This window comes from Trichogramma pretiosum, unplaced genomic scaffold (assembly GCF_000599845.2).
Source record: "Trichogramma pretiosum strain Unisexual culture from Peru unplaced genomic scaffold, Tpre_2.0 scaffold35, whole genome shotgun sequence".
NCBI classification, from domain to species: domain Eukaryota; kingdom Metazoa; phylum Arthropoda; class Insecta; order Hymenoptera; family Trichogrammatidae; genus Trichogramma; species Trichogramma pretiosum.
In genome coordinates, this window is record NW_019640943.1 from 1,238,466 (window position 1) to 1,265,877 (window position 27,412).

The 27,412-nt window shown below is 41.7% G+C and overlaps 3 protein-coding genes across 12 annotated transcripts; 1 reads left to right on the forward strand and 2 right to left on the reverse strand.

Moving 5' to 3' along the window:
• Positions 1-377: 377 nt before the first annotated feature.
• LOC106653508 (F-BAR and double SH3 domains protein 2) lies at positions 378-17,853 on the reverse strand. Of its 3 annotated transcripts, XR_001339411.2 has the most exons (11): positions 17,268-17,853; positions 8,749-8,846; positions 8,077-8,683; positions 5,562-6,363; positions 5,332-5,355; positions 3,977-4,845; positions 2,700-2,814; positions 2,493-2,621; positions 2,383-2,417; positions 1,051-1,963; positions 378-955 (listed from the first exon to the last, which is right to left on the reverse strand). XR_001339411.2 is itself a non-coding variant. In XM_014372965.2 (10 exons), exons 1-10 carry the CDS (start codon positions 17,289-17,291, stop codon positions 1,214-1,216), a joined length of 3,453 nt encoding a protein of 1,150 aa, XP_014228451.1. In that variant the 5' UTR covers positions 17,292-17,853; the 3' UTR covers positions 378-1,213. The 3 variants fall into 3 exon arrangements, 2 of the variants coding, with proteins under 2 accessions (XP_014228451.1, XP_014228452.1); XM_014372965.2 differs by having other exon boundaries at positions 378-1,963; XM_014372966.2 differs by lacking the exon at positions 5,332-5,355 and having other exon boundaries at positions 378-1,963.
• Positions 17,854-17,941: 88 nt separating this feature from the next.
• Positions 17,942-24,546, reverse strand: LOC106653509 (BTB/POZ domain-containing protein 10). Of its 8 annotated transcripts, XM_023457921.1 has the most exons (10): positions 24,195-24,545; positions 23,717-24,105; positions 22,664-22,767; positions 22,293-22,418; positions 21,735-21,851; positions 21,180-21,302; positions 20,830-21,101; positions 20,517-20,714; positions 20,055-20,453; positions 17,942-19,945 (listed from the first exon to the last, which is right to left on the reverse strand). In XM_023457921.1, exons 4-10 carry the CDS (start codon positions 22,406-22,408, stop codon positions 19,839-19,841), a joined length of 1,332 nt encoding a protein of 443 aa, XP_023313689.1. In that variant the 5' UTR covers positions 22,409-22,418; positions 22,664-22,767; positions 23,717-24,105; positions 24,195-24,545; the 3' UTR covers positions 17,942-19,838. The 8 variants fall into 8 exon arrangements, with proteins under 8 accessions (XP_023313689.1, XP_023313690.1, XP_023313688.1 ...); XM_023457922.1 differs by lacking the exon at positions 22,664-22,767 and having other exon boundaries at positions 22,293-22,431; positions 24,195-24,546; XM_023457920.1 differs by lacking the exon at positions 22,664-22,767 and having other exon boundaries at positions 24,195-24,544.
• Positions 24,547-24,729: 183 nt separating this feature from the next.
• Positions 24,730-27,342, forward strand: LOC106653530 (ataxin-3-like). Its single transcript, XM_014373006.2, has 5 exons — positions 24,730-25,240; positions 25,475-25,639; positions 25,719-25,858; positions 26,003-26,157; positions 26,236-27,342. Exons 1-5 carry the CDS (start codon positions 25,217-25,219, stop codon positions 26,865-26,867), a joined length of 1,116 nt encoding a protein of 371 aa, XP_014228492.1. The 5' UTR covers positions 24,730-25,216; the 3' UTR covers positions 26,868-27,342.
• Positions 27,343-27,412: the final 70 nt, after the last annotated feature.

A 27,412-nucleotide genomic window follows, 5' to 3' on the forward strand; every position in this document is an offset into this window, starting at 1 on the left:
GAAACCAGCTTTTTTCGTCTCTTCAAAATGGTTTTACTTATACATAATATATTTTTATATATTTATACTCGTCAAATGTAACCCGCTGTACATCGCATTTTGTCGTAATATTATTTTTGTCGTTTTTTTTCTCGTCTCTTTATTGTAACAAATTGCATTTGTTCATTTTTTTATTCTTCATTATTTTTTTGTCGTAAACCCGCGGTAAAGACGCATCAAAAAAATTTCACAATCGCCACACATGCACACACAAGCGTTTAATTTTTTTTTTTTTTTAATCTTCTTTTTGTAATAATTCACCGCGTTCGTTTATACCCAAGATACAATTGTTTACACATCTAAATAATTGTTATTTTTGTTTTCTTTTTTTTTTTCACTTTTTACTTATTGGCTTTCTATCTGTTTCTATAAATATTCAATCCATTTTAGCTAAAATTGGTGGGTTGAATGGAAACATGATGAATGATTAATGAGGATAATACAATGGTGAATTGTTTGGTGATTAAACGTGAGGTAAAGTTTAGAGCTTTAGATTAGAGAGATAGAGAGTGGGCGAGAGAGAAAGTCTGAGATATACAGGCTTGATACACGTTATTACATTATATGACACAAACACGCCTAGCAAATGTTGCTTATTTTACTTTTTATTTTATTTTTTTGTTAATGATATTTTTGGTTTCATGAGAGATGCGCGACAGTGTCGTTGCTGCTTTAGATTTTTCATTCCCTTCTTCTTCTTCTTCTTCTTCCTCATTTTTTTTGTCATTTTTTTCAATGATTTTTGCTATCATTACATACACACGCACACACCTCGCGTAGGTTCCGAGCGCGCAGTTTTTTCTCTTTGCCTCTCGATTAAATACAATATATATATAACCAACTAATATATTCGCTAATATGTATAACGTTCGATTTGCTTCTCGTTTGTTTCTTTCCCTTCGTCCTCGTCGCACAGCTGCAACACATTCAAAAAAAAAAAAAAAACAAAACATCGATACGGACGCAGGGATGATCGTTCGAATCTAACAATTGATAAATATGCACACGCACCGTATCGTAGCAATTAGTATAGTGTATAATTGTATTACTCTCAGGCGGCGCCCTTGATTAAGGCAGTAGGCGAGCGTCTACGTCTCCTGTCGATGGTCAGCAGCATCAGATTGATAACGAGGATGATGATGACGACGAGCATGACGCCGAGGTTTAGTCAGCCCTAGGCGTTCGACTCCTTGAGCGACTGCAGTGCCTGCAGCTGGTCGGGCTGCAGCTCGTCGGGTATGCTGCGACGGCCGCCCACGAGCATCTTGGCCGCGCCGTCCGGCGGCGGCGACGACGACTCCGACGTCTCATCTTCGAGGCTCTCCTGGCGCTGCTGCTGTTGGTGCGTCGTCGTCACTGTCGACGTCGTCGTCGTCGTCGCGGTCGTCGTGGCTGTGGCCGTCTGCGTCGTCGTCTTCATCGTCATCGTCTGTGCACGCGCAGGCAAACATTGGGAATTATCACCGGTACTGGGGCCCGAATCTCCGCCGGCGTCGCTACCCGACGAGCTACTCACTGGGAAGGGGGCCGAGTCCGTCGGCTGCGGGTCGTCCGGCTTCTCGTCGTCCTCCGACTCCTCGTCGTCGTCCCGCTCCAGGAGGCTCCGGCGACACTCCTCGGCCGGCGACGGGTCCTTCGGCGGCTTTTCTGGCTCCTGCTGCTGCTGCTGCTGCTGAGGCTCTGCCTCTTGCTCCGCGTCGTGCTCGTCGTTGTTGTTGTTGTTATTGTTGTTATTGTTGTTGTTGTTCGACTCCTCGCCTGGGAAGGGCCGTTCGATCTCCTCCATGGGCGTAGCCGCCGTAATGACGATCTGCGCCACGCCGAGAGCGTCGTCGTCGGCCTCCGCCGCAGCGGCGGTCTTTTTCTTCGCCTCCCGCGCTGCCTTTACGCCCTCGGGTTCCTCGTCTTCCTCCTCCTCTTCTTCCTGCAATGGAAATTTTCACGTGTTTTATCGCTCCGAGCTCGACTATAGGGGCACGTATCTGTGTTATATTCTATGAAGTTAATATTGAATTTTTGGTTTTTGATGTGAAATCATATGTTTTTACAAGTCTTGTACATGAGAAAATATATGTCAAGTACTTTTAATCATTTTAGATATTCTAGGATTCATCTATAATGATTTATGATTCTAAAGTCCTGCCCGGTCTGACGACACAGGACTTTGGAATTATAAATCAGCATGAATGAATCCTGAACTAATTAAAATATTTAAAGATACGGTTGCATCAAAAACAAAAAATTTCAATATCAACATATAGCTTTAATTTTTTTTTTTTTTAATACAGAATCTAACGCAAGTGTGTCCCCTCAACGAAAGAAGAAAAAAAACATCAAACTCACATCCGAACTGTTTGGTTGATCCGGAGCTTCGTCAACTGCAAAGTTAAGAAAACGATGATGTATCAAAATATATCATAATTATTATGTAATGAATAACGCGTGACACTCACTAACGATCCCCGGCGCCTGGGACTTGTCCTCGCCGAACTGCTGGCCGTACTGCTCCTTCTGATTGTTCGACAGGTTGATGTTGAAGCTGTCCGGCCGATCGCCGTTCACGTATCCTCGTTCTCTCATTTCTGCGAGAGGTACAACGATATAATTAATTATCAAAGAGAGTCGATTTCGAAATAATGATGATTTTTTTTATGCATTACCATTCATGAGGGATCTGGCTAGCTCCTCGCTGAGAATGAAGTCCGGTGCCTCGGGTGGCGTGTGCGCGGGCGGCGCCGTCAGGCTCGGCGGCGTCAACGGTTCTTCCTCGTCCTCCTGCCGAGATGCAATAAAAACAAAAAACGAACGAAAGTTAGAAAAAAAGAACGTGCGCCACGAGGGTCAATGCGAATGACAATTAACGCGAACTCGAGCGTATGTAAATAGACACGCACGCACACGTGCGGTCTCAAGGTCGTCGAGAGCTTTGCGAAGCTTTTCTAAGGTTTCTCTCTCTTTCTCAAGAGAGTTAAATGTCAACGTTCGATACAGATATATATAGTGCAGTAGTTTGTACGCTGCATAAAATTTTAGGGTCAGATCCGGCAAAATATCTTTTTCTGATCCATGCGTTGATTTGTTCTGGATCTTACCCCGTACTTTCAGAGAGTATATTGAAAAATGAAAATCTTGGAAATCTCAGCCCTTTTGGTCCATCCCTGTTGGATCTATAAGGTTCAAAATTGAATTTTTAGTTTTCAACTTTTTTTCTTGATTTTTTGGATTGGATATGAAAAAAATTGTTGAAACATGACATATGATGTAAAATTTGATGAGTCGAATTCAAATTTGTTATCAAAAATAATATTCATTTTGTTCCATTAAAAAGTGAAAACAGCATAAAGGTAAAAAAATAAACATGTTCGTATCCATCGATTAGGCCAACATGGTAATGTGTTCATTGGCACACAAACAGACTTCATTATTAAGTATGATATGAGTCAAGAATCAAGGAAAATTAGAGAAAAACCATGATTCTTGACTCATATCTAGTTGAATAATGAAGTCTGTTTGTTTAACAATGACCAAAATTAAGGGAAAGGGAGTTTTGGTAATGTCGATGAACATATTACAATGTTGGCCTAATCGATGGATATGAACATGTTTATTTTTACATCTATGCTATTTTTGTTTTTTAATGGGGCAAGAGCATATGAATATGATTTCTGACAACAAATCAGAATTCCTCATCAAATTTTACATCAAATTTCATGTTTCAACAATTTTTTTCATATTCACTCCAAAAAATCGAGAAAAAAAGTTGAAAAATGAAAATTCAACTTTGAAACTGATAGATCCAACAGGAATGGACCAAGAGAGCTGTCTTCTTCAGGATTTTCATTTTTCAATGTGCTCTTCAAAAGTACATATTTACTTTTTACTCGAGTCAACGCGATACAGTCCATGTATATCATTAAACGGCGTCGTTCATTCGTACCTCGCCGTCGGACAAGAGAGTGCCGTCCGCGGTGCAGGCCTCGACGAGGATGCAGGGGAAGACGCCGCGCACGTCGTTGAGCTCGCCCTCCCACCAGCCGTCGTCCACGTCCTCGCCCTCCTTCTTCACTATCAGTATGACGTCGCCCTCCATGAAGCTCAGCTCCTCCTCGCTCGTCTTCTCGTAGTCGTACATGGCCATGCAGTACTGCGGCCCGTCTTGCTGCTGCTGTTGCTTTTTCACCTGCTGCTGCACGTGATTATGCACTTGCTGCTGCGGCTGTGACTGTTTTTGCTGCTGCTGCTGTTCCTGCTCGATCCGACGTCTTTGCTGCTCCAGCTCCTGCTGCTCGCGCAGATGAGCGTCCGGATCGACGGCGTCGTGATCGTCGATGGTGTAGTCCACCGAGGAGAACGATATCTGCTGAGTGAGGCCGGTGGGATGGGTCACGAGGCCGCCACCCAAGCCACCGTCGCCGGCGCCGAAGCCGTCCTGGCCCTGGGGCTCGGGCTCGCGCTCCACGTCCAGATAGTTCTGGGGCACGTAGCCCTCCTCGCCCCGGTAGTTGCGCGCCCTCAGCCAGCCGTCGCCGTCGCCCTCGCCCACCACCTCCAGCTGCTCGCTCTCGACGATCGACAGCTCGTCCGGATTCTGCGCCGTGTACGAGTACAGGGCCGTGCACTTGTAAATGTTCTGATGCTGGCTGCTCTCGGCCGTGTCTCCGGCTGATTGTCTGCCGCCGTCGGCCGGGGCGTGCACCTCGGCGACCTCGGCGGCCGAGGAGTCGTCGTGGCCCCAGTCGGCCGAGGTCGGATCGTCCCAGCCGGCCGTGATCTCGTCGATTCGCTGCTTCTCTTGCTCCAGCAGTGCTGCAATTCACGATCGTACACGTTTATTTCGTTTGAATGCGTGTATTATCGTATCCCGAATGAAGATGTCGAATGAGTTCTCGTGCAAGTTCATAACAGGAGCTTTCGTAAGACCTTACGTATTAAATCATGAGTCGTAAATTTAATGAACTTATGTAAAGTCTTGACGAAAAAATATTTTGAATCGGCGTAAGAACATAAGAACTTGTGCAAGAATTTATTCAATATCTTCATACTGGGATAAGTCGTAAATCAACAACGACCCACAAATAATAAGCTAATGAATAGCACACCGTGATGTTACAACGTTCATATGGTAATATATATTTGGTGATATACACAATGTCGATGGACAACAAAGATGACGATTCGAGTGCTTTAACGTGGTATTATTATGCATATTATGAGACAATATTTACAATGGAGTTCGATCGTCGCATACACAAAAATATAATTACGTATTAATTAAGAGTAATAATAGTCTACCTGCGTCTCGGTAATTCCTCGCACCTTTGAGATTTTAGTACATTTTTTGTTTACCCCACAAAATCATAAAACAAGAGAGAGAAGAGAAGAGAAGAGACAAAAAGGGAAAGAAAATTTCAAATTAGTCAAGATAATTGTAAATCATAAACCAATCGTATTAACCGATTTATATAATAAATGATCGAAAAATCATATATATAGAGCCGGAAAGATCGGCAAAAGAGGCTCACCGTCGACCTCGGCGCTGTCGAGTCGGCGTCTCTCGTCGCCGCCCGAGTCCTCGTCCTCCCTCTGCTCGCGGCGATGATGGCTCTGGGCCGAGTCGACCCTCTGATGCTGTCCGCCTGGCCTCTCGACGGTGGTGAGGTCGCTGCCCGCCCCGTCCTGATCGCTGTCGTAGAACGAGTCCGAGGACGGCTGGCCGTCGGCGTTGCCCGAGTGATCGGTGTGCATCGAGAGCGAGCTCGCGGAGCGCGGCAGGTCCTGCACAGAGAGCGACTCGACCTCCTGCAGGAACTCGTCGACGTTGACGCCGCCCCGGCGCAGACACTCGATGCGCGCCTCGGCCTTCATCTTGGCGGTCTCGGCGCGTCGCATCGTCTGCTTCAGCTCCTCGATCTTGGTCTCGAGATCGGGCCCGTTCGGATCGTTGGGATCGGTCTTCTGGCCCGAGTCGCGCAGCTGCACCAGCGCCTGGAGCTTGCGCCCGGACTCCTTGAACGTGCTGATCTCGCGGGCGATGCGCTGAGCCCAGCGTTTGGCCTCCTTGGTCAGGGTCTGGGCGGCGGCGTGATCCACCGTGATGCGATCCACCTGGTCGTGATCGCACGGCTCGAACTCGTACTGTATGTGCTGCTTGAGGACCGGATAGTAGAGGCAGCAGCACTGGATGTTGTACTCGCGCGTGAGCTGCTGCGCCTGGTCGCGTATGATGCCGAAGCTGTTCTGCATGGCGAGGCAGGTCAGAAGCTCGGTGCGGCCCATGATCGACAGGTACTCGGCCACCTTGTCGTACACGCCTTGCTCCATGTACTGCGGGCCAAGCGAGAGAGAGAGAGAGAGAGTAAAGATGCGAGATCAGTATCGCCTGCGTTCGAGGTGCAACAGTTCAATTACAGCATGGATAGGAGGTGGACTTCGTGTTTGTCCATATTATTAAATTTGAAGCACACATTTTCAACTTGTTCCTAAAATTACATAGGGCTAACAGTCCTACTAATACTCTGAAGAGTGGTTTATCGATTGCGAGAGCGAGTCTCTCTCGGGATGCACCATCTGGCGGTGGATATTGAAACTCGAAAGTGCAAAGTGAAGAGGATATGAAATAACAAGTTCAAGTTTGATATGTTTGACTGAGCTCGTTATTGAATCTTGTAAAGCTTTATAAGCCATGTTCTCGGGGATACATGATTAAAAATATACCAACTTTCAAAGAGTTTAGCAACTTTGATGGATGCTAAGGGCTAATAAGGGGATTGAACATTTTTTTAATTTTTCTACTGACAGTATTAGGCTGTAAAAGTGAAATGATTTTTTGTTCGATGTCAGGCATACCAGCCTTTTTCAATACTCTATTCATAAGTACTTTGACCTACTAGATCCATAAAAATAATTAAATACATTGATATAAAGCTATGGACCTTCTTCGCTAAGTATATTTTACACATTGCACTAATTTTACATACTAACTTTTATATTAAAAATGATCAAAAATGAATAAAATATTTTATAAAAAAACATTTGATTGTATGTGAAAGTAGTTGAAGTTTATTTTATGCCTAGATTTTGGTTACAACCATAAGCAATGGCCTATCGAACAGAAAAAAGTATTATATATAGGACCAAATTGAGTCTTGCATACACTTGGTATTTTACTTCTTCTAGCTCAGATGTGTAAAATACTTAGCGAAGAAAGTCTATATCCTTATATCAATGTACTTGACTATTTTTATGGATCTTGTTGATGAAATACTTCAGAATGGGGTATTGAAAAAGGCTGAAATGACTGTCATTCAAAAAATAAATGTTTGTCACTCTTACAGCCTAACCCAGGTAAAAATAGTATGTAAGATCTGACTCCAGATCTGGCATCAGATCTGGTATAAGATCTAACAAATGTACGCCAGATCTGACATCAGATCTGATACCAGATCTTGTATTCGATAATCAACATCAGAACTTATATCAGATTTGACATCAGATCTAATATCAGATCTGAAATGACTGTATTGCCTCTGATTAATTAAACAATAAGTTTATTAATAATTAAAATTTTATAATAAATCTTAATAATAAAAGTAGTTGAATCAAATTAAATTCTCATTATCAGAAACCTAAATATTGTATAGGAATTTTTCTTAAAGATATTATCAATGTGATTATTAAGATATAACTAAATTTGTTATGCAGTTTTAATTGTTAATAAACTTATTGTTTAATTAATTAAATGCAATACAGTCACTTCAGATCTGGCATTAGATTTGATGTCAGATCTGATACAAGTTCTGATGTTGATTATCGAATACAAGATCTGGTATCAGGTCTGGTGTACATTTGTCAGATCTTATACCAGATCTGATGCCAGATCTGGAGTCAGATCTTACATACTATTTTCACCTGGGAATACTGTAAGCAGAAAAATTAAAAATATCTCTGCCCCCTTTTAGCCCTCAATCCACGTGAAATCCACCTCTTTCCACATGAATTTCTAACTACGAGTACATAATAAAAAAAGTGAGTACTCACGAGCATGGTCTGCTGCAGATCGACGACGAAGTAGCGATTCTGATGGGCGTTGGCGGCCGCCAGTGCCAGCAGATAGTCGTTGCGCGCCCCCGTGGACTTCTCCTCGAGGGCGTCGCGCTTCGACGTCACCTTGGCGCTGTTCTTCTGCAGCGAGGTGATCGACTGGAAGAACGAGCCCTTCTTCTTCTTCAGCTTCTCCTCGATGTCCTTGGCCTTGTCTCGCACGTCGTGCGCGCTGTGCTCCTCGTCGAAGTACAGCTTCTTCGTCTTGTCGACGTCCTGCACGCAGGCCTGCAGCTCCTTCTGGACGATGCACAGATTGTCCACCGATTTCTTGGCGATCGCCACCTTGTTGTGCTTCAGGCTCTTGGCCTCGTCGGCTATCTGCGTCTGGAACACCTCGCAGGCCGCCAGGCGGGCCCGGGCGAGTTTCTCGTTCTCCTCGAGGACGGTGCGCCAGACGTTCCACATGTTCCAGCGATCGTCCGCGGCATCGGTCTTGATGTCCGGTATATTGGGTATCTTCTTGTTGAGATAGGCCGAGGAGATCTTCAGCAACGCCTCGGCGTAGGACTTCTCTATCGCAGCCTTTTTATGCGTGAACGAGCTGTGCAGCGAACAATATTATATTTATTGAAGTCCTGCGAATATATATCTGATTTTTTTTCTTACCGAATGTCCTCCAGGAGATCGCACTCGTGTTGATTCTTGGCCAGGAGCTTGGCAGATTGCTCCGAATGGACATTTTTTAGAAATTTTGCGTATTGAACCTAAATCAGTTTTGAATTGATTAATAATTGTACCGAGGAGAATGGAGTTAATTTTTTTTAATCTCGCGGTTATTTAATTACTTTTTGGCCAAATATGGTATGTGTTGTTGGGAAATGTGTGGTAGAAATTTTTGTGCCAAGATGAAGGAAGGAGATCGGGCATTAACACAGGCTCCTACGGGAGCCGAGTAAAAATCAATGAGACATTTTTCAGGTATTCGATGTGGTCAAAATCATCTTTATTTAAATATTTTCCTACACTGAGAAAAAAAAATCATCAATTCAATGAAATTAAATTTAATATTTTATATAATATTAATTTAATCAAATGAATGATTGAATCAATGAAACTTTGGTAAAAACAATTAAATATTTTGTTGGAAAAACAATGAACAAAATATTTAGTTCAGTTAAGGGGAGGCTCTCATCTAGCGTCTCAAAAATGACGTGTTTTTCGTGATTTTTTTTTTCGTGGATGGAAGTGAATAATGCAGTCAAGTTTTTTGGTACTTATAAAGTATGTATTTAACTATATTTACAAACTTTTTCAGACCAAAATATCGAATTATTTATCGCCTAGCAGTGTTTGATAGAGGTTGTGTTAAAAAAAGGTACCTCAACGGGTGGCAAGCTAGCGCACTGAGAGAAGAATTTCTTAACAGTTAAGATATATCTTTATAGTTAGAATATACAAGGTTCGGCACTTCTATAAAGGTTATATTCTAACTATTAATATACCAAGAAATTAGCTATTAACATACATAATGTTACGAGATATTTCTATGGTAATGAATACAATTAAATTGTAAATAGATTTTTTTTATATATTAAAATGAAAATTCAATTCCGGCCCCCACGTGGACAAAAAAATGAAGGAAAAGTGTATGAAAAAAAGCGTAGGAAAAGTGTGTCTATACATTCGGAGATGCACTTTTGCTACACTTTTTTCTCGCATTGATAATCGAAAAATTCTACGATTACTTCGAGGATGTCGACTCGTTCATGCTCGATTTGTGCACCACGCCATGGTAGTCGAGGGCCAGGACGTAATATTGCCCTAGAGGACGACTTTCTCGAGGAAGTCGACGGGGTTTTACCCGTTCAGAGCACCACGTCGCGCTAGACGTGTACTAGGTGGAAATCTTGTACTCTTGGACGACTTCCTCGGGGAAGTCGACCGAGTTTTATCCTTTCAGAGCACCACGTTAGGCTAGAGGTGTAAAAGGTGGAAATTTTGTACTTTTGGAGATTTTCTCGAGGAAGTCGACGGGGTATTACCCGGTCAGAGCACCACGTCACGCTAGTCACAAACCAGGTGGAAATCTTGTACTTTTGGACGACTTCCTCGAGGAAGTTGACCGGGTTTTACCCGTTCAGAGCACCACGTCACGCTAGACGTGTACCAGGGGGAAATTTTGTACTCATGGTCGACTTTCTCGAGGAAATCATCCGAAAGTACAAGATTTCCACTTGGTTTGTGACTAGCGTGCCGTAGTGCTCTGACCTGGTAAAATTCGGTCGACTTCCTCGAGAAAATCGTCCAAAAGTACAAAATTTTCACCTTGTACACCTCTAGCGTGACGTGGTGCTCTGAACGGGTAAAACCCGGTCGACTTTCTCGAGAAAATCGTCCAAAAGTACAAGATTTCCACCTGGTACCCGTCTAGCGTGACGTGGTGCTCTGACCGGGTAAAACCCCGTCGACTTCCTCGAGGAAATCGTCCTCTAGGGCAATATTCCTGGTTCTCGACTACCATGGCGTGGTGCACCAATCGCGAGTGTGGAAGAATATGTCCATTCGCACATATCTCATTGTCAAACTCGTAAGGTAACTATTAATATATGAATCTTAAATGTAAAAATATCGCGGACCCAAAATTCAACTATGCGCTGCTTATTAACTGTCAAGAAATTCTTCTCTCAGTGCGCCTTCAGTTTTTGCCCGAAACTAAAAATGCGAAGTTCCTCTTAAGGAGATCTGGACCCCACATTTTTATCGACCGAGACACGCAAAGTTTCATTAATTTTTAACTTTTTCGAATTCAAATTTCGACAAATGGCTCTATGGCGACCTTCATTTTGTTACTAAACATAAGCAGTTAAAATTGCAGCCCATTCCATTGCGTAAATTTCCCGGAAAACTGGATTAAAATTTTGATCAAGCATGGATCAAAAGTCAGGATCAAAAATTATAATCCAGTTTTTCGGGAAATTTACGCAATGGAATGGGCTGCAATTTTAACTGCTTATTCTAAGCAACAAAATGAAGGTCGCCATAGAGCCATTTGTCGAAATTCGAATTACAGAAAAAGTTAAAAGTAAAAGAAACTTTGCGTGTCTCGGTTGATAAAAATGTGGGGTCCAGATCTTCTTAACGCAACCTCAAGCTAAGCATAAGATCAACTTTGACTACTTCCACATACAATTTAATAAAATATTTTATTCATTAATGATTATTTTTGATAAATTTTAATAAAATATTTTATTAAGTTGTATGTGGAAGTAGTCAAAGTTGATCTTATGCTTAGCTTGAGGTTGCGTTGATGGATAATGATCCATTGAAGAAAATGAAATGACATAGAACTTAGTCGTGTCAAGCCATCACTTAGAATCTTACGACAAACAGCTTAGATATCCTCAATGCTCTTCGCTGAAGACTCATAGGCTGATACAAGTTAATTTAAGTGTTTTTAAGTATTTAACTGGACAAATTACTTTCAAATGAGGTATTGAAAAAGGCTCTTATGTCTGTTTTCTAAAAAAAAAATTTTTTTCACTTTTTCAGCTTAATACTATAAATAGAAATATATAATTATTTAAGCCCCCTTTGAGCCCTTAAGGGGACCGACCTGTGTTAAAAACTTAAATTCAGCTTCAGCTAAAAATAGCTATATGAATCGAAATAGTGGAAATTTTTTTTTTGTGATAGTAAAATATGTTCATTCTACACCAGATTGACCAAAAACAACTTCTACCCAAGCTCTGAAATGCCAATTACATCACTTTTTTCATAAGACGAAATATTGTGTTATAAATCACTTGCCGCATGATCTTGAAAAGAGTTTTTCATCAATATTGATCTATGGGGTCTCAAAATCTTCAGAAAAGTACTCTCGTCCACCTAAGCGGAGCAGAATTTTGAAAAATTGCGTACAACTTTATATACACGTCAAAATGTGCCAATTTTTGAGAAAATTAGTATTTTATCAACATTAGAAGCCATATTAAAGCTCTTGGAAGAAAAACAAACTTTTTTTTTCAAATTCTACTCCGCTTAAGTGGATGAGGGTACTTTTCTGAAGATTTTGAGACCCCATAGATCAATATTGATGAAAAGCTCACGTCAGAATCTCGTGGCACGTGAATCCTATTATAATATTTAGTATTATGAAAAAATGAGCGTAATTGGCATTTCAGAGCTTGGATAGAAGTTTTTTTTTGGTCAATCAGGTGTCTAATAAACATATTTTACGATCACAAAAAAAAAATTTCCACTATTTCGATTTATATAGCTATTTTTTGAATTTAAGCTTTTAACACAGGTCGGTCCCCTTAATGAATAAATTATTTCACAATACAAACAAAATAATTTCATTCATGCAATAAAATAAAAAAGATTATTTCAATGAAATTGTTTCACAGATTGTATTTAATTAAATAATTTTGTTGAATCAATGAAATGTTCACTGTTTCAATAATTATTTTTTCTCATAGAAAATTTTTTCCCGTTTGTTTTCTCGATTTGAATCGCAGTTTCGGAAATGAAGGATTTTTACCCGCGTCATAATCGAAGCGCGCATAGTGTACTTTCTCTTATTCAATCGATCTAAGCGTCAAACCTTTCTCTTATTGAATCGTGGCTCGCATTACAATCGTCACTGCAGGTTACGAAACCACCGCGTGAGGAGCTATATTCGAAATATCGTATCTAACCGCAGCTAGTAATATTCTCGTGAAAAAAGTGAAATATTTCGAAATCATAAGTGATTGTGTTTGTGTAAAATAAAACGATGTCGATCAGTACAGGTTCTCATTTTGAATATCTACAGAACGATCCCGTCGGAAGCGTCTTTTCAAAGGAATCGATGAAGAGAATGCGAGAAAAAGTCGATTGGGCGAACGAACAAGAAAGACATCGATTTTTCCTTCAAATTGACGCCTTGATCAAGCGATGGCAGGGCCCACTTCCAAATCTTCGAGAAATTTTTCGAAGTAACGAAATAGATTGGCTTCTGTGGAAGGATCTGAAGCAGTACCCTTGCTCAAACAATCCATTGTTAAATTTCCGCGAACGTTACCCCATCATCGACTTTGTGATCAGTACCGGATACAAGGACGAGCCTGATTTCGATGGAGAAGGTAGGCCATTGTTGCATCGAACAACTGCATTGCATCACGTTGACGAAAGCTACTTTCACGCGGTATCCATAATCGGTGATCTTTTTCTAATATATGATAAATTTAACGCAAATTATATCAACGAATCTGGATATTCACATTTCCACGTGGTCTGTCGATTTAACTGTCTTGACCTCATTGAGAAATTCCTCGTGGCGGGGCAAGATCCCAATTGCATCGTGAAATCGACAGGCGATTCGGTGCTCCACCTGCTGTGTCGGGGCCACGACAGTCGTGTCATTGAATTACTGCTGAGACGAGGCGTCGATCCAAATATGCCCAACAAGGAGGGAAAGACTTTTGTGCACGCTATGACAAGCCAGACACCTTTCGATGAAGCCATGGCGAATGCCTTTTTCGTCTTAAACGAGGAATTGAATCATCTGGTGCAAGTTGACGCACTGGACAATGAGGGCCGGACACCATTAAACTTGGCTCTGGAAAGGAAATGCGAGGTTGCGGCAAAATTTCTTCTGATGAAAGGCGCCGAACCGCATTTGGCTGATAATCATGGATGGAGTTCTCTGCACCACATCTGCCGTAGCTTCCGCGACGACGACGTTGTCAGGTGGTTTATCAAGATCAACGAGGAAAGAAATCAATTGGTCAAGGTTGATGCCCGAGACAAGTTGGGTCGGACGCCTCTTCAGTGGGCCGTGACAAATTTTCATCCATTCATGGTGGACGAATTGTTGGATCATGGTGCTGATCTGTACAACTTCGTTTTTCCCACTAAGAGTCATTTCGATGAGTGCATTGAAAAACTGATGGAAAATCATTGGGAGAAATTAGAGTTAGCGTCCGGGTTGCTAGCCGTCGTACAACTTCTCGAGAAAAGAGGATACGAGCTAGATCGACGAGACGCCTTGACCATCATGGAATTGCTTTCTAAATTCCAATTGTTCGACGAGTTTACGGATGTTGAAAAATCTTGCTTCGACTTCGAGGAGTTCGAGAGAAAAGCCAAATTGATAAAGATAACAACGGGTAAGTGGGAAAGAGAGGGCGAGGCCGAAAGTTCGAAACTACCGTCGCTTTTCGATTTGATGCAGTCGCGACCCAAAGAAGCGGCGAAACTACTCACTTACGAGGACTACTTCGAATTTGCGCAGTCGCGCGAATTTTCAGATCTTCCCAAAGGGACCAGAGATTATTGCGCATCGCACCTGTGCGAGAAACTATCGAGAAGTTTTTTCCTGGACTGGGCGCTGGAGCCTTACATAGAGCTGACACATTACCGACTGACGATTCTTTGTTGTGAAATGATTATCGAGAATTTGCCGAACAAGGATTTATATAAAATTTGTTTAGCGGCTACGAATCAAACCGATAAGGACGATAAAATAAAAAAATGTAATAAGGTAAGACCCATCAGAATTAGAAAAGCTCCAAAAAGGCTACAAATTGAATGGCGAAAAAAATCAAAGTAAAAAGAGTGAAGAAGATGATTATTCGTTGGTTATTTGCTCGGCGGCTCAGGAAGAAGACCTTTTTATGTTTTTTAAATGTCTAATATCGTCGCCCCAGCGCAAGAACCGCACGAATAAACTTAAGGGTCAAAAACAACCTTATCCCTATGTTAAAAGGATAGGATTAAGGCACCTTTTTGGCACTTGAGTTTATTTGTGCGGTTCTTGCGCTGAGGCGACGATATTATTATTACATGTAGCAGATTTACCATATCATTCTAATAAATAAAAAAAACCATAAACCATAAACCATATCATTCTAATAAATAAATTGATAAAAAAAAAATGTCCAATTATTTTGCGTATTATTCATTTTCTCACTACTCTGCTACAACCATGGCACCGTGTAGACGCGAGCTGCACGAAGAAACATTGTACAGCAATCGGGGTAGTAAGAGAGAGTTTGAGCGCGACCACAGGCCTCAACTATTTAACAATAAACCATTATTTATTCATTTGTTAACTGTGACTGCCTTGATTATTACAATTGATAAATTGAAAAAGAAGCGAACGCCTCCTAGATATAACTTATCGTTTTATAATATCGTTGTGAATGGTATACAACGTAGCTGTAGTCAAAATAATAATAATAATAATAAACACGTAAATAATAAATGCAAAAACTTGAAAATGAATTAATTCTGTTACAAAAGCTCCTACAGCTTTGTAAGAAGATTTTTCGTTTCATATGATTTTTCGTGATCATATGATTTTTCATATAATTTTTCCCAGCAAGAAAGCAAACCCTTATTTTAATATAAAAACCATTAGAGTGGAAGTGCCAAAATATAATTTAAAGTCTGAATTTATTAATGTCATTGAAAATAAAGAAACTAATTTTGAAAATAGCTACAAAAATGTTCGTTCAGAGCACAACAAATTGGATAACTTGAAAGAGTTTCCCATGATTTTTTTCAGCAGGGATCTCGTGCAAAAAAAAAGATCCGACTATAATCCTTACACACTCGACAAAATGTATATGCACAATCTACACCGGGGGTCGTTTAAATGGTCGCGACTCGCTTTGTAATAACAATCCATATGCATAAACGTGGTTTAAGACACCCCCAGCCGCTTCGCAGCGAACACGCGCCTGGCTATATACGTATATTTGATTATTATATCACGTATACGTACGTATACATAGAATTGCATAAGCCAATAATGAATAATATATTTTTCATTCATCGCCGAGCGCGTATGCACGTAATACAGCGCTATTATACATAGAAACGTCTCGCCTATACATTATTACGTTATCGCAGCCGCTATGTACATACTGTATACAGGGCCGAAGCGGCGGTCGGCTTGGAACTTCAATTTTCCTCTGCTGCTGCTCTCCGCTCTCTATTAATACGGCCTATATACCCGCTCTGGAGACTCGTGCGCGTGTAGTAATATCGTTACGTGTGTATCTCCGAGCGCAACGTAAATTAGGCCGCCGCCGACGCGCGCGAGCATTCGATGATTACATTTTTCAGTTTTCTTCTTCTTTTTTCTTCTTTTTTTTTTCTTTCTCGCGCGATTCTCGGAGAGCCCTTTCTCGCAGGCGATAGAGGAGATAAGATACTATTGTAAAAACAGGAGGTCGTGGAGCGGGGGTGTATATATCGAAAGCAAGGTTGCTCTCACCCACTCACACGCACACACACACATACACATACACGCATGCTTACTTGTTCTTGCGTGTGTAACATTACTACACTGGGAGGAAAATTGAAATTTTTATCGATCGACGCGGGCGGAAGGGGGGCGACTGCTTGAAAATTTCTCGTGTTATTACTTTTCGATCGATCGATCGAGCCGTATTTAATATCGAATATAAATTTTTCATCGGGGGCGATAGATCGAATTGTGCATCGAAGCTACTACTATCCTCGACGCGTCCATGTGTATGTGTGTATACGAGTGCACAAATTGTGTCTTTTACCGAAGTCTTGCGTGTGTACATGTATACACGTACACACACTCAGACATCATTCATTTATCGATTGCAGCCGCGCACCAAGTTCGCTTACTACAACTATACAACTTGCCACAACTACTACTACTGCTTCTACTACCACCATTATATACGAGAAGAATGAGGAATCGAGTGAGGTAAAGGATGGACGTCCGAAAGGTTTTCTCGCATCGTTGTATACACGCATCATAATGATTATTTTTTTTACCCCTCGTCGATCAATCGTTATAAAAGCGCGAGAGAGAGACCCAAAAGAATATATCGAAAGCCACCACGCGAGAGTTCGCGGATTCCGCGACTGATCGATAAAATAGCGTATATGTACACACACATATACACGAGCGCAAAAGCACGAGAGAGAGAGAGAGAGAGAGAAGTGTGAGAGCTTCCGAAAACGCACAGTAGAACGAGTTGGAGTTTAGTCAGCCAGTGGCGCAAACTATATGCCACTATGCACACTTCGATCCTTTTCTCACGTATCTTGTATATACTTTTTTTTTATTATCATAGATTTTCCTCTCTTCGAACCTAAACGAGTTAAAAACGGAACCGCAGGGGGATTATTGGTAACAACAATTCCGAAAAACTCACTTTTCTCGGCGGCGGCTGCTGCATCTTGTCCACACCACCAGCAGCACGCGTGCGTGCGTGTGCCTTGGCTCACTCTTCCTCGTCGATCAACAATTATTCGAGTACACTATGAAGCACTCCCCCGTGTCGTCGTCGACACCTTTGTGACAATTTTTTTTTCGTCAACCCCTTCCGAACGAAAAAGAAAAAACGAACAACACACAACACCACACGACGACGACGATGGAACGAGGAAGTCGACGACGAGGGGCGCCCGGCGGCACACAACTGCTGCTGCTGCTGCTGCTGCTGCCCGCCCCGTTATATTACACACGAGTCACGCATATACACACCGAGCCACACTGTGCTGCCTTCTGCGGGGGCTGCAGAGCGTCGTGCACTCTCTCACTCTCTCTTCGGCGGAGTGACTCTGCTGCTGCTGCTGCTGCTGCCAGCCAGCCACAGCTAACTACCCCCTATTGATCGGGCCGGCGCCTGCGCGACTTGTTCATAATATTTGCGATTCCTGAGACTCGTTGTCGCGGCAGCTCGGCCAACCCCTTTTCGCGCGCGCGGGCTTATCATACGTCGTCGTCGTCGTCGTCGTCGTCGTCGTCGTGTGACGCAGGTGTGGAATTGTATGAACTATTTTTATAAGAATGTACGAAAAAACAAACAAACGCATCGACGTTGAATTTCTGTGTGGACTCATTTTTTTTATTGTTGTAATCATTATTATTATTCAACTTTTCGTTTTCTTCAATGTATACAGGTCATTGGTATCTTTTTCGGCTGTCTTCTCTTTTTTTTTCGCGTTACAACAATACGAATAGACAAAAGTAACTCTCCGAAAAATCACCTTTTTTTTGATGATGAACAATTGACAAAGTTTATAGTATTACTTATTCGAAAAAATTACAGCTCAACAATGACGAGCAAAAATCGTGTGGACGAAGGTTTTTCACAATGTTTGAAGTTTACGAAAAAACTTTGGAACAATTATCGTGGCGATAGAAAGATTTGATTTTCTTTTTCAGTTTTCTTTGCCCTGTTTTAACGAATTTTTGTTCGAAAAGATCCCCAGCGACCGATACATATTTACAAAGGTACAAAACTGGTAGTAGAATATAATTTCCACGGTACGTTATTTTGTTTATTTTTTCTCGTCCAAATTATCTCTTTTCTACTTTTTGATTTACATAATTCAGATAAATATTTATTACATATTTACATCGTCTATTCAGGTTTTTTCCAGTGTTATTTTTATGCAAAGCATCGATCTGATTATATTGTAAAAATTCATCAACCAATCTGACTTATTAATATTTTGATATAAAAATTGAACTTTATTTTTGTTTTTTAACGATAAATTTTCATCTAATTTGATATAGAGAGCACTGTAAAGTATCGAAAAATTTGATGAATCTTCTTGGAAGCAAATTCACATCAATTATTATTTTTTTTGTCAACGATCGATTACAAGTATAACATTAAAAATACTGAAACTTGAAGAAAATTAGTAATTACAATTGATTCATTCCAAAAACGTCTTCTCAATTACATGACAAGCCGCATTGTACTTTCAATTAATTTTATTCGACGAAGCTTATTGAAGGGTAAATACATTTAAGAAATGCACAAAGGTTCGCGAGAAATTTTTTTGAATAAAATCTCGACTTTTTTAATCAACTGTATGAATACTATACAACGACATCGTAGAAAAATAACGAGTTACAGAATTTGTAAAACCCTTCGTATTTGCGCGGAACAAAAATTACAGAACGACACTTTAACACTGCAACAATACCAACGAAAAAAAAAATTCAAGACAAGTTACGTATCTTACAATTTTTCATTATAACTGGCAGTGAAACATTAGTTAACACGTACGGCGAATACTATAGTTTTTTTATATCTTTTTTTTTTGGTTTATCAGCATTTCTCCCACGCGCAATGTACTAAAGTTATTATTAAAGCATCTACGTAGTGACGTGTAGGCTTTTCATCCGGCGCTTTACTTTCTGCATAATAGTCTCATATGATTTTTTTATGATATAAGCTTATAAAATATACATCTGAATGTTTCTTTTACATATTTGCTAAATTAACGATATAGTAGGGGGAGGAGAGGTTTACATTGTAAAAGGTTGAAATCAGTCAATTGGGAAATACAGTACTATCGCATCGCCCTGCGAAACAGACGGACGATAAAGGGTAGGAGCGAGGCGGCGTGCGAAAAGGAAGAAGACAGTTTGGGCTTCAGTCGTGATAGGGAGTAGTATCTCGTCAGTCGTGGCTGCTGGCTGTACGCATCAGCGGATGGCTGTTGCTCTTCTTGGTTTTCCAGGAGACTCGCTTTTTCGCGAGGGCCGACGCCGCCGCGCCGCTCCAATAATTGTCGCCGCCGCTCGCTGGTGGTTCTTGCTGCTGAGCTGCAGAAGCTGTCAGTAGCTCCGCTTGTGGCTGCTGCTGTTGCTGCTGCTGCCGCTGGGGCTGATGCTCCTGCTGTTGTGGCTGTTGTAGCTGTCGGGGCTGCTGCAGCCGTTCCAGAGGAGGCAACGGCTCGAGTAGTTGCAGCCCTTTCTCCATTACTCAGGGCTGCAGCTGCTGCTGCGGCTCGTCCGCCGAGTTGGCGGGCTCAGGCTCGGCCGCCGCATTCATGAGGGCCAACGCAGCGGCACCATCCACCATCGGCGCCTCTGTGTGATGACATCGACGTACTCACAATCATTAAGTTTCGATCGAGAAGCCATCGGCCGGAGAATTCTCTCCGCCTACAATGTGGCCTACGAGGATGATCATCCTTACCAGGGTCGAAGCGCGGCCCGGCGTCCTCCGGCGCGGCCCTGATCTCGAGCCGGGCGATGTTCGCAGCGATCATGGGGTCGACCGTCGAGGAGTCGAGAACCGGATCGGCCGTGGCCTCGGCGAGATTCGTCACCGACTTGGACTTGACGCACTGAAAGTCCACGTGGCGGCTCTTGGCTTCCTCCTTCTCCCAGGACATGTGTATGAAGGGCCGCTGCACGTAGTTGTAGATAACCTCGGCCCTGCCCCCGGCGCGCTTCTTCACCTTCTCCTTGTAGGTGGGGTAACCCTCGATGCCAAGGCGTATCTTTTTCAGGCCGCGCTCCTTCATCACCTGCTTGGCTACGTCGCGATTCTCGATGTATTTGAAAAATCGATACATGGCTGTGCTATTGACGGCTGTGGATAATGACGAGAAAAAAATTAGTAAAGGCATTGAGTCAACTAATCGAATGAACTCACTTTGGGAATACTCCTCGCCCATTTGCGGCGGATACTCCTCGTCCCAGTCGACGACGTCCTCCTCGAGCAGAACGACGACGTGACACTCGCGATCGCCTCGGCGAGCACTGTTGACCATCAACGGCAGTATGAGATCCTCGAGGAAAACCTCGAACTGGGATCGGGCGCCCTCGTTCGACAGCTCGTGCAGCAAACCCCCTGCAAAATAGGGGAGGAGGGGTGGGGGAGAAAGAAGAAAGAAAAAAAATTAGTCCGCGCCGAACCCGGTTGAACGATCGTTATCGAAATAATCGCAGACCTCGCCCGGACTTACTGAGATTCTGACACTTCACGGTACCGGCATCGAAAGGCACGAGCAGATAGTCGCAGGCCTCGCGCAGCTCCTGCACCGTGACCGTGGGCGGGCAGTGTATGACGCCCTCCTTGTAGTACTCGAGCACGGCCCGGAACACCATCGCGGACATGCCGTCGGCGACCTCGTACTCGCCGCGCTCGTTCTTCTGGGCGAACTCCATGCCCGAGCTGAACATGCGCCCGAGCATGGTGTTCGGGTGGGCCGTGAACAGCGACGGGTCCACGACGAATCTTTTGATAAAACAAAAAAAAAGCCGCGTTACATCGAATGTTTTACGCTCGTATGTGGAGAACTGGGAGCTTTATTACCTGGTATTGTCGACGATCAGTATTTCGGTGGTCGGAGGATGCAGCGTCACCGCCGACGTGTTCATCACGACCTCGCGATTCTGGTTCGGTTGATTCTTGGCGATACCCATGCCTGGTCTGAGTCTGAAAAGTCACGCAACAAAGGGGGGATGAGTCTTACGCACGTGTGCGATCTCCCGAATCTCTCGATTACGACGATTCACAATTTTTTTTCTGTTTTTTTTTTTTATCTCACGACAATTTTATTTTTTTACTTTTTTTTTTATCCACCTCAAGCTAAAAGATACACATATAATAATAAATTGCACACATACAGTATAATAAAGAGCTTTTTATTTACACAAGTTCGATCGATGTTTGTTAATGAATGACGATGAGTTAAAAACTGAATATAAATCACATGTAATAATAAATACAAAAAATAAAAAAGACCAATCGAACGGAACGTAAAGTAAAAAAATCGAAGAGATATAAAATGCAAAATATACATAAAAAAAAAACATGAAAAAACAAAACTAAACAAAATAAAAAAGTTTTCCAAGTGAACAAAATTACCTTCCGTGTTGTGCTAAATTTGTGCTTTGTCTGCTTGTATCGTACGAACGACTATGATGTTTGCTGTTCCCATCCCGATGTGCCAAACAAGATTTCGGTTTGGTCGAGCCACCACAACTACATGCAAAACAATCACATATTTTTTTTCTTTTTTTTTCTCTTTCTCTCTCTTACAAAATTCCTATTGATTAACCTTCGGAAGAGCACATTTTGTCTTGTACATTTTATAAAGGGGGGGAGCTTTTTTTTCAAGTATCGTTCTAATAACTTTTGCAAAAAACGAAAATTATAATAGAAAAAATGATAATGGCATCGCAAATGATGGATGATAACTATGTATAAAAAATTTATTTAGTTGTTTGATTTTTGCTCAAAATAAGCAAATCATTGAGAGATTAACTGTTGCCTTGAGCAAAAATCATTTTTTGTTACCATTTTTCTGCAGTCAGTTGTCTCAGGATGATGAAATTGTAGAGTTAATAAGTCTTATTCACTACTTACCCATCTTGCATTTATGTTTAAATCTAAGAGTTATTGTGTAATTAGTATTTATCCTACCTTGAACGATTCTTGTAAGATCGTCTTCTTTCACGCTCATCCGATTCTTTACAATCAGTCTCTGTATCACTACTACTGTCTTGCAGGTAATTCAGACGATCTGCAGGATTTGACATCTCGTGTCTCCTGTACAAGAAAACTTTTGATCAATATTATTTTTTCAATTCTACTGAGTCTATTAAAACTATTCATTAAATTGTATACTTCATGAGAAATAGATTGATAAATGAGATATCATATTTACTTCAATATTCATGTATTTAAGTCACAATGATCAATGAATGAAATTGTTAAACACATTTGGGTCTTCCCATAAAGTACAGAATTAAATATTAAAAAAAAAATGTTAAGTAAGTCTGCGAATCTCTTACAGACGCAGTTTCTTATCCCCATGCACTCCATGGATGTCCTACATGTCTCACAACGTTGACGCAGTTTGACAGAGTTCTCATCAAGAGGAATGTATGATGGATGGCTAGATGGCAAGTATACAAAGTTTGGAGATGATGAAAAAAAAAAGAGATAAAATAGAAATCAGACGATGGTGTCAAAAAAAGTTGACGTATTTGCTACTGAAACATGAACACTTCTGCACCGTGCACTCATTGAGACTCGAGCACCTCTCTCTTACTGCAGCGCGCTATGAGCAAAAAGCAAAGCTAGACACCAAGTTCAAGCGATAATATTCCATGTGAACTTGATGGAAATAGATATATAGATTAATTTATTTGACCTTTGCTCATTGTTTCATCTTGTTAAAAGCTTATATTACACGCGAGACAACTCACACACAACAATCATCATAGCTATTACCAATTGAATATGCAATCTTTGCTATCGCGCGCGTCAAACCTTCGAGCGTCGTGTCTATCAATCTATTTTTAGTCACAGATGAATAATAAAAATCATGAGACACCGAGCTCGGGGGGGCTCTATACACAATCGTCGCCCAGCTTGATATTTACAAAAAAATTACCCGCAGACACGGCCAGCACGATAACTGTCACACAGCTCGAGTCGCAGGATGCGTTTTATTGTTGTTGTTTTTTGTTTGCTTTTGCGTGTACGAAGTTGGGCGCGGTAATGTAGATCAATCGATGTAAGCCCGTCTTCGTTGCATCGCGGCCAGTATAGATACATACGATGAAAATATAATGCCGAAACACACGATCCGCGATTCTCTCGATTTCTCAATGAAAGCTCGAATGCACGTCATACGCACACATGTATTTGGGTATATACGTCATGCATACGATGCGAGAGAAAAAGTGTACGTGACACGTTGATTGTATATATAACTACACATATATACGTACATATACTTGTATATAATGCGAACACGGACGAGTCTATGAAGTAGAATAACTGCACATGGCGATCGCGAGACACACAAACAAGAGGTAGAGTTTAAATGGGTGACTCACTGCAGTGGACTGCCCTTGATATCCGATGCCCGGAGTCTCCAGGTAGATTAAAGTGCCACCACCGCAGCTGTCGCGACGACGACAACACACGATTTGTAACTGGCGTTATGTATATATACGACGATCCGACGTTCGCTGCTGCTTTACCCAAACGTTGAAGGAACTAGACTGCAGTTTTATGCGCGTTGCTCTCTCTCTCGAACATAATAGCGAGGTGTGTGTAGTACGCCTTTATATTATGACAGGCACACACAAAGATAGTGTGCGTCGTACGTGTGTGTGTGGTTGTACTGCTGCTGCTGCTGCTGCTGCTGCTGCTGCGCAGAGAGACCCAAACAGCGATGCGTGCGAATTATAATTATCAAACGATGTTTGCGATGCTGCGATTTCTGGAAATGATAATTACGATTAGTTAGAAAAAAATTTAGAATAATTAGGTTAAAATTTATTGGTTTCGATTCTTGAAATAAATTCTGACTTTGAAGTCGTCGTGCACAACGCCAACAAAGGGTTCGGTTGATGATCCCTGATCGTCGCTTGTTTTTCTTTTCTCAGCTTGAATTTCAATAGTTATTAGAGCCGATATCACGAGTAATGCGATCGCTTCGAACAACAGCACTAACTCCGGCCGGAAGTGCACTCGATGGCCAAACAATTGAACGTCGGGCCGTTTACACAGGCTCAAACCAGAAATTCAACCGAATTACTAGAGCGTTGAGATCTAACTCTCGCGTTCTTTCCGTTAAAACTTGGTATCATAATCGTTATCGTAAAGAATCAGCGTTTCAGTAATTTTGACTAACTTTGATTTCAACAACGAAATTTGCGCTCAATCCATCATTCGTATAATTTCGAGTACGTTCAGCGCGTGCGAAAATCCGAAGCGCCGCGTTTCGCGACAGTCAGCACGAATTCGCACACGAGCAACGAACCTTTCCCCCCCCTTCTCTGTAGAATTTCGCGACTGCGAATGTGTATGTGTTGATGATGCATATAATTGCGCCTGTTTACCAATGCACACACTGACGCACGCATACAAACAAACACGCGTACACGCATCTGCTGCTCTCTCTCTTCTTCCGAATCGCGCAGAGGCATCGCGAAATTATCCAGTTGCCAAGTTGACGCCTCGCGTGCTGCTGCGTGTCTGCATGCGTGTGTGATACCGTGTGTCTGTGTTCGTGCCTATATAAGCGCCAAAACGAGTGTCTTCTGTAAATATATATATATATATAAATTATATATCTGTATCTATATAAATCGTGTTACACGCGCACGAGTCAGCACAGCGTAGTAAAACTCATTGTTTATTTGGGCATCGTCGTCGTCGGAGCAGAGAGACAGAACATCCTCTGTTTTTAGTGTTTCCTGCCTGCAGCACCCCCGCGTCATCGTCTTCGTCGTCGTTGCCAACGAGGCCGTCCTGTCACGCGGGAATCGAGAGAGTCAACGTGCGATCGTTGCTGTTTACAACAAACAGATACAGCCCATAGAATAAAAATGGAGAGCATCTTTCACGAAAAGGTAGGGGAAATTCTCTTTTTTGCATTTTCGCACTTTTATTTATAGATTTTTATACTCAATGAACGTGAGTGAGCTCGCGAGATTTCCGTCGTCGAAGCCGAGAGAGAGAGAGAGAGCTTATTTTGGCTTTGATGCAATTGGAATGCAAGCTCATTCATTAGCTGATGAGATGAGACACTGACTCAAGTGTTTATTTGAGTCCACTTGGTGATTAACGATGCATGATTTTTGCAGCAAGAGGGCTACCTGTGTGCCCAGCACTGTCTGAATGCCCTGCTCCAAGGACAGTACTTCGATGCCGTCCACCTGTCTGAGATTGCCAGCCAGCTGGACGCCGAAGAAAGACGAGCCATGGCTGAGAGTGGAGAAGATACAGATGATTACAGAAGGTTCATTGAGGTATGTTTGGCTCTGATTGTAAATAGCAGTGTCGATGTCATTGAATATTGCTACAAAAAGATTTGTATTTGTGTTGTAGCAACCTTCTGGTAACATGGACGACAGTGGATACTTCTCAGTTCAAGTTATAAGCAAGGCACTGGAAATATATAATCTTGAACTGATTCCTTACACTAGTCACTCAGAAGAACAAGCTGAGAGAGCAAGGGATGATCCATCGTAGGTTACTCGTTATTGGTGCTTCGGAAAATTTAGTACTCTGTCCTTGTTGGCAAAAAAAGTTTGCTATTTTTCCAAAGTGTCATATGTTTTTTACCTTCTATGTATCTTTTTTGTCCTAAAGTTTTAATATTTTTTATTTAGGCAAATGAAAGCATACATTTGCAACTACAAAGGTCATTGGTTTACCATCAGAAAGCTTGGAAAGCAATGGTTTAATCTCAATTCTATGCAGTCTGGACCACAGCTTATTTCTGATACATATCTTACATTGTATTTATCACAATTGATAAATGATGGTAATAATTATAATATTGAATATCATTTTCAAAATCTGTACAAATCAAAAACTATTACTAATGCATTTTGTTCATTAGGTTATTCTATATTTATTGTTAATGGAAACTTACCAGCTTGTGAAGCTGATGAAGTCCTCAGAAAAAACCCAGTAACGGTGTCAAGGTCCAAGGCTACCTCAACCACCTCAGCAGCACCTTCAAAACCAACTAGTTTCTCATCCACAGGCTACAGATTGGGTACTCGAGCTGAAGATGACGCAAAAATAATGGAGGCGGCTGCAGCATTGACTTCTGTTGTTGTACCCTCCACATCCAATTCCAGAACTCGCAGTAGGCCAGATATTGAAATAATTTCAGAAAACATTAAACGACCACGCGAAAGAATAATACCCATCAAAATAGAGGGCCGCGAAGAAATAGAAATTAACGAGGATGACGACGACGATGAACTGCAGAGAGCTTTACAATTAAGTTTACAAAATTTCGAACAGGAAGAAAGAAGCAATCCTGCCCAAAGTTCAACGGCACCACAGTGCTCGGGTATGGACGACGCCGAGGAAGACGATGACTTGAGACGTGCGCTGCAGTTGAGTCTCGAATGCGTGACAGCCCCACCAACGCCGGATCAGGAACACGTTCGTTGGAAAAGGCTTAATCATCTCACGAGGAACTCCTCGAGCGACAGCTCGGCTAAGCTGTCTAATTTATAACGCTGTCCCAATTGATCGTTTGTTGAAAAATTCAAATTTTTATTATGTGAATAACAAATTTTTTTGCATGTGTAATGTGAAAAAAAGTATAATTGTTGTTACTTGTGTTACTTCTCTTTTTGATCTTGAAATAATGATGGTTAAGAGTTATTACGGAACATGACACCGACGTGCTGTCGGATTTCAAAATCAAAGAACTCAGTTTTCGCCATGAATCACATTTACGATGTTGAAAAAGTTGAAATTAATGTTAACCACATCAATATAAATCTATATTATTCGTAATTTCTTTAAATCTGTACAATGTAAAGTGTATTTTTCTTCGAGCAGCTCTGCTTATGCCTCGATTTTTTAAATGATTTTATCATTATAATATTTTTAACAGTTCAAATTACTAACTTAGGCACTTGTACATTTGAGAGAATGAAAAAAAAAATTGAATAAAGTATTTTTTCAGTTCGTACAATCTCACAAATCTCTGCAGTACTTTATTCGAACGAAAAAACAAAAATTTCCAAAATCCAAGTCCATGCTTACGCTTTTAT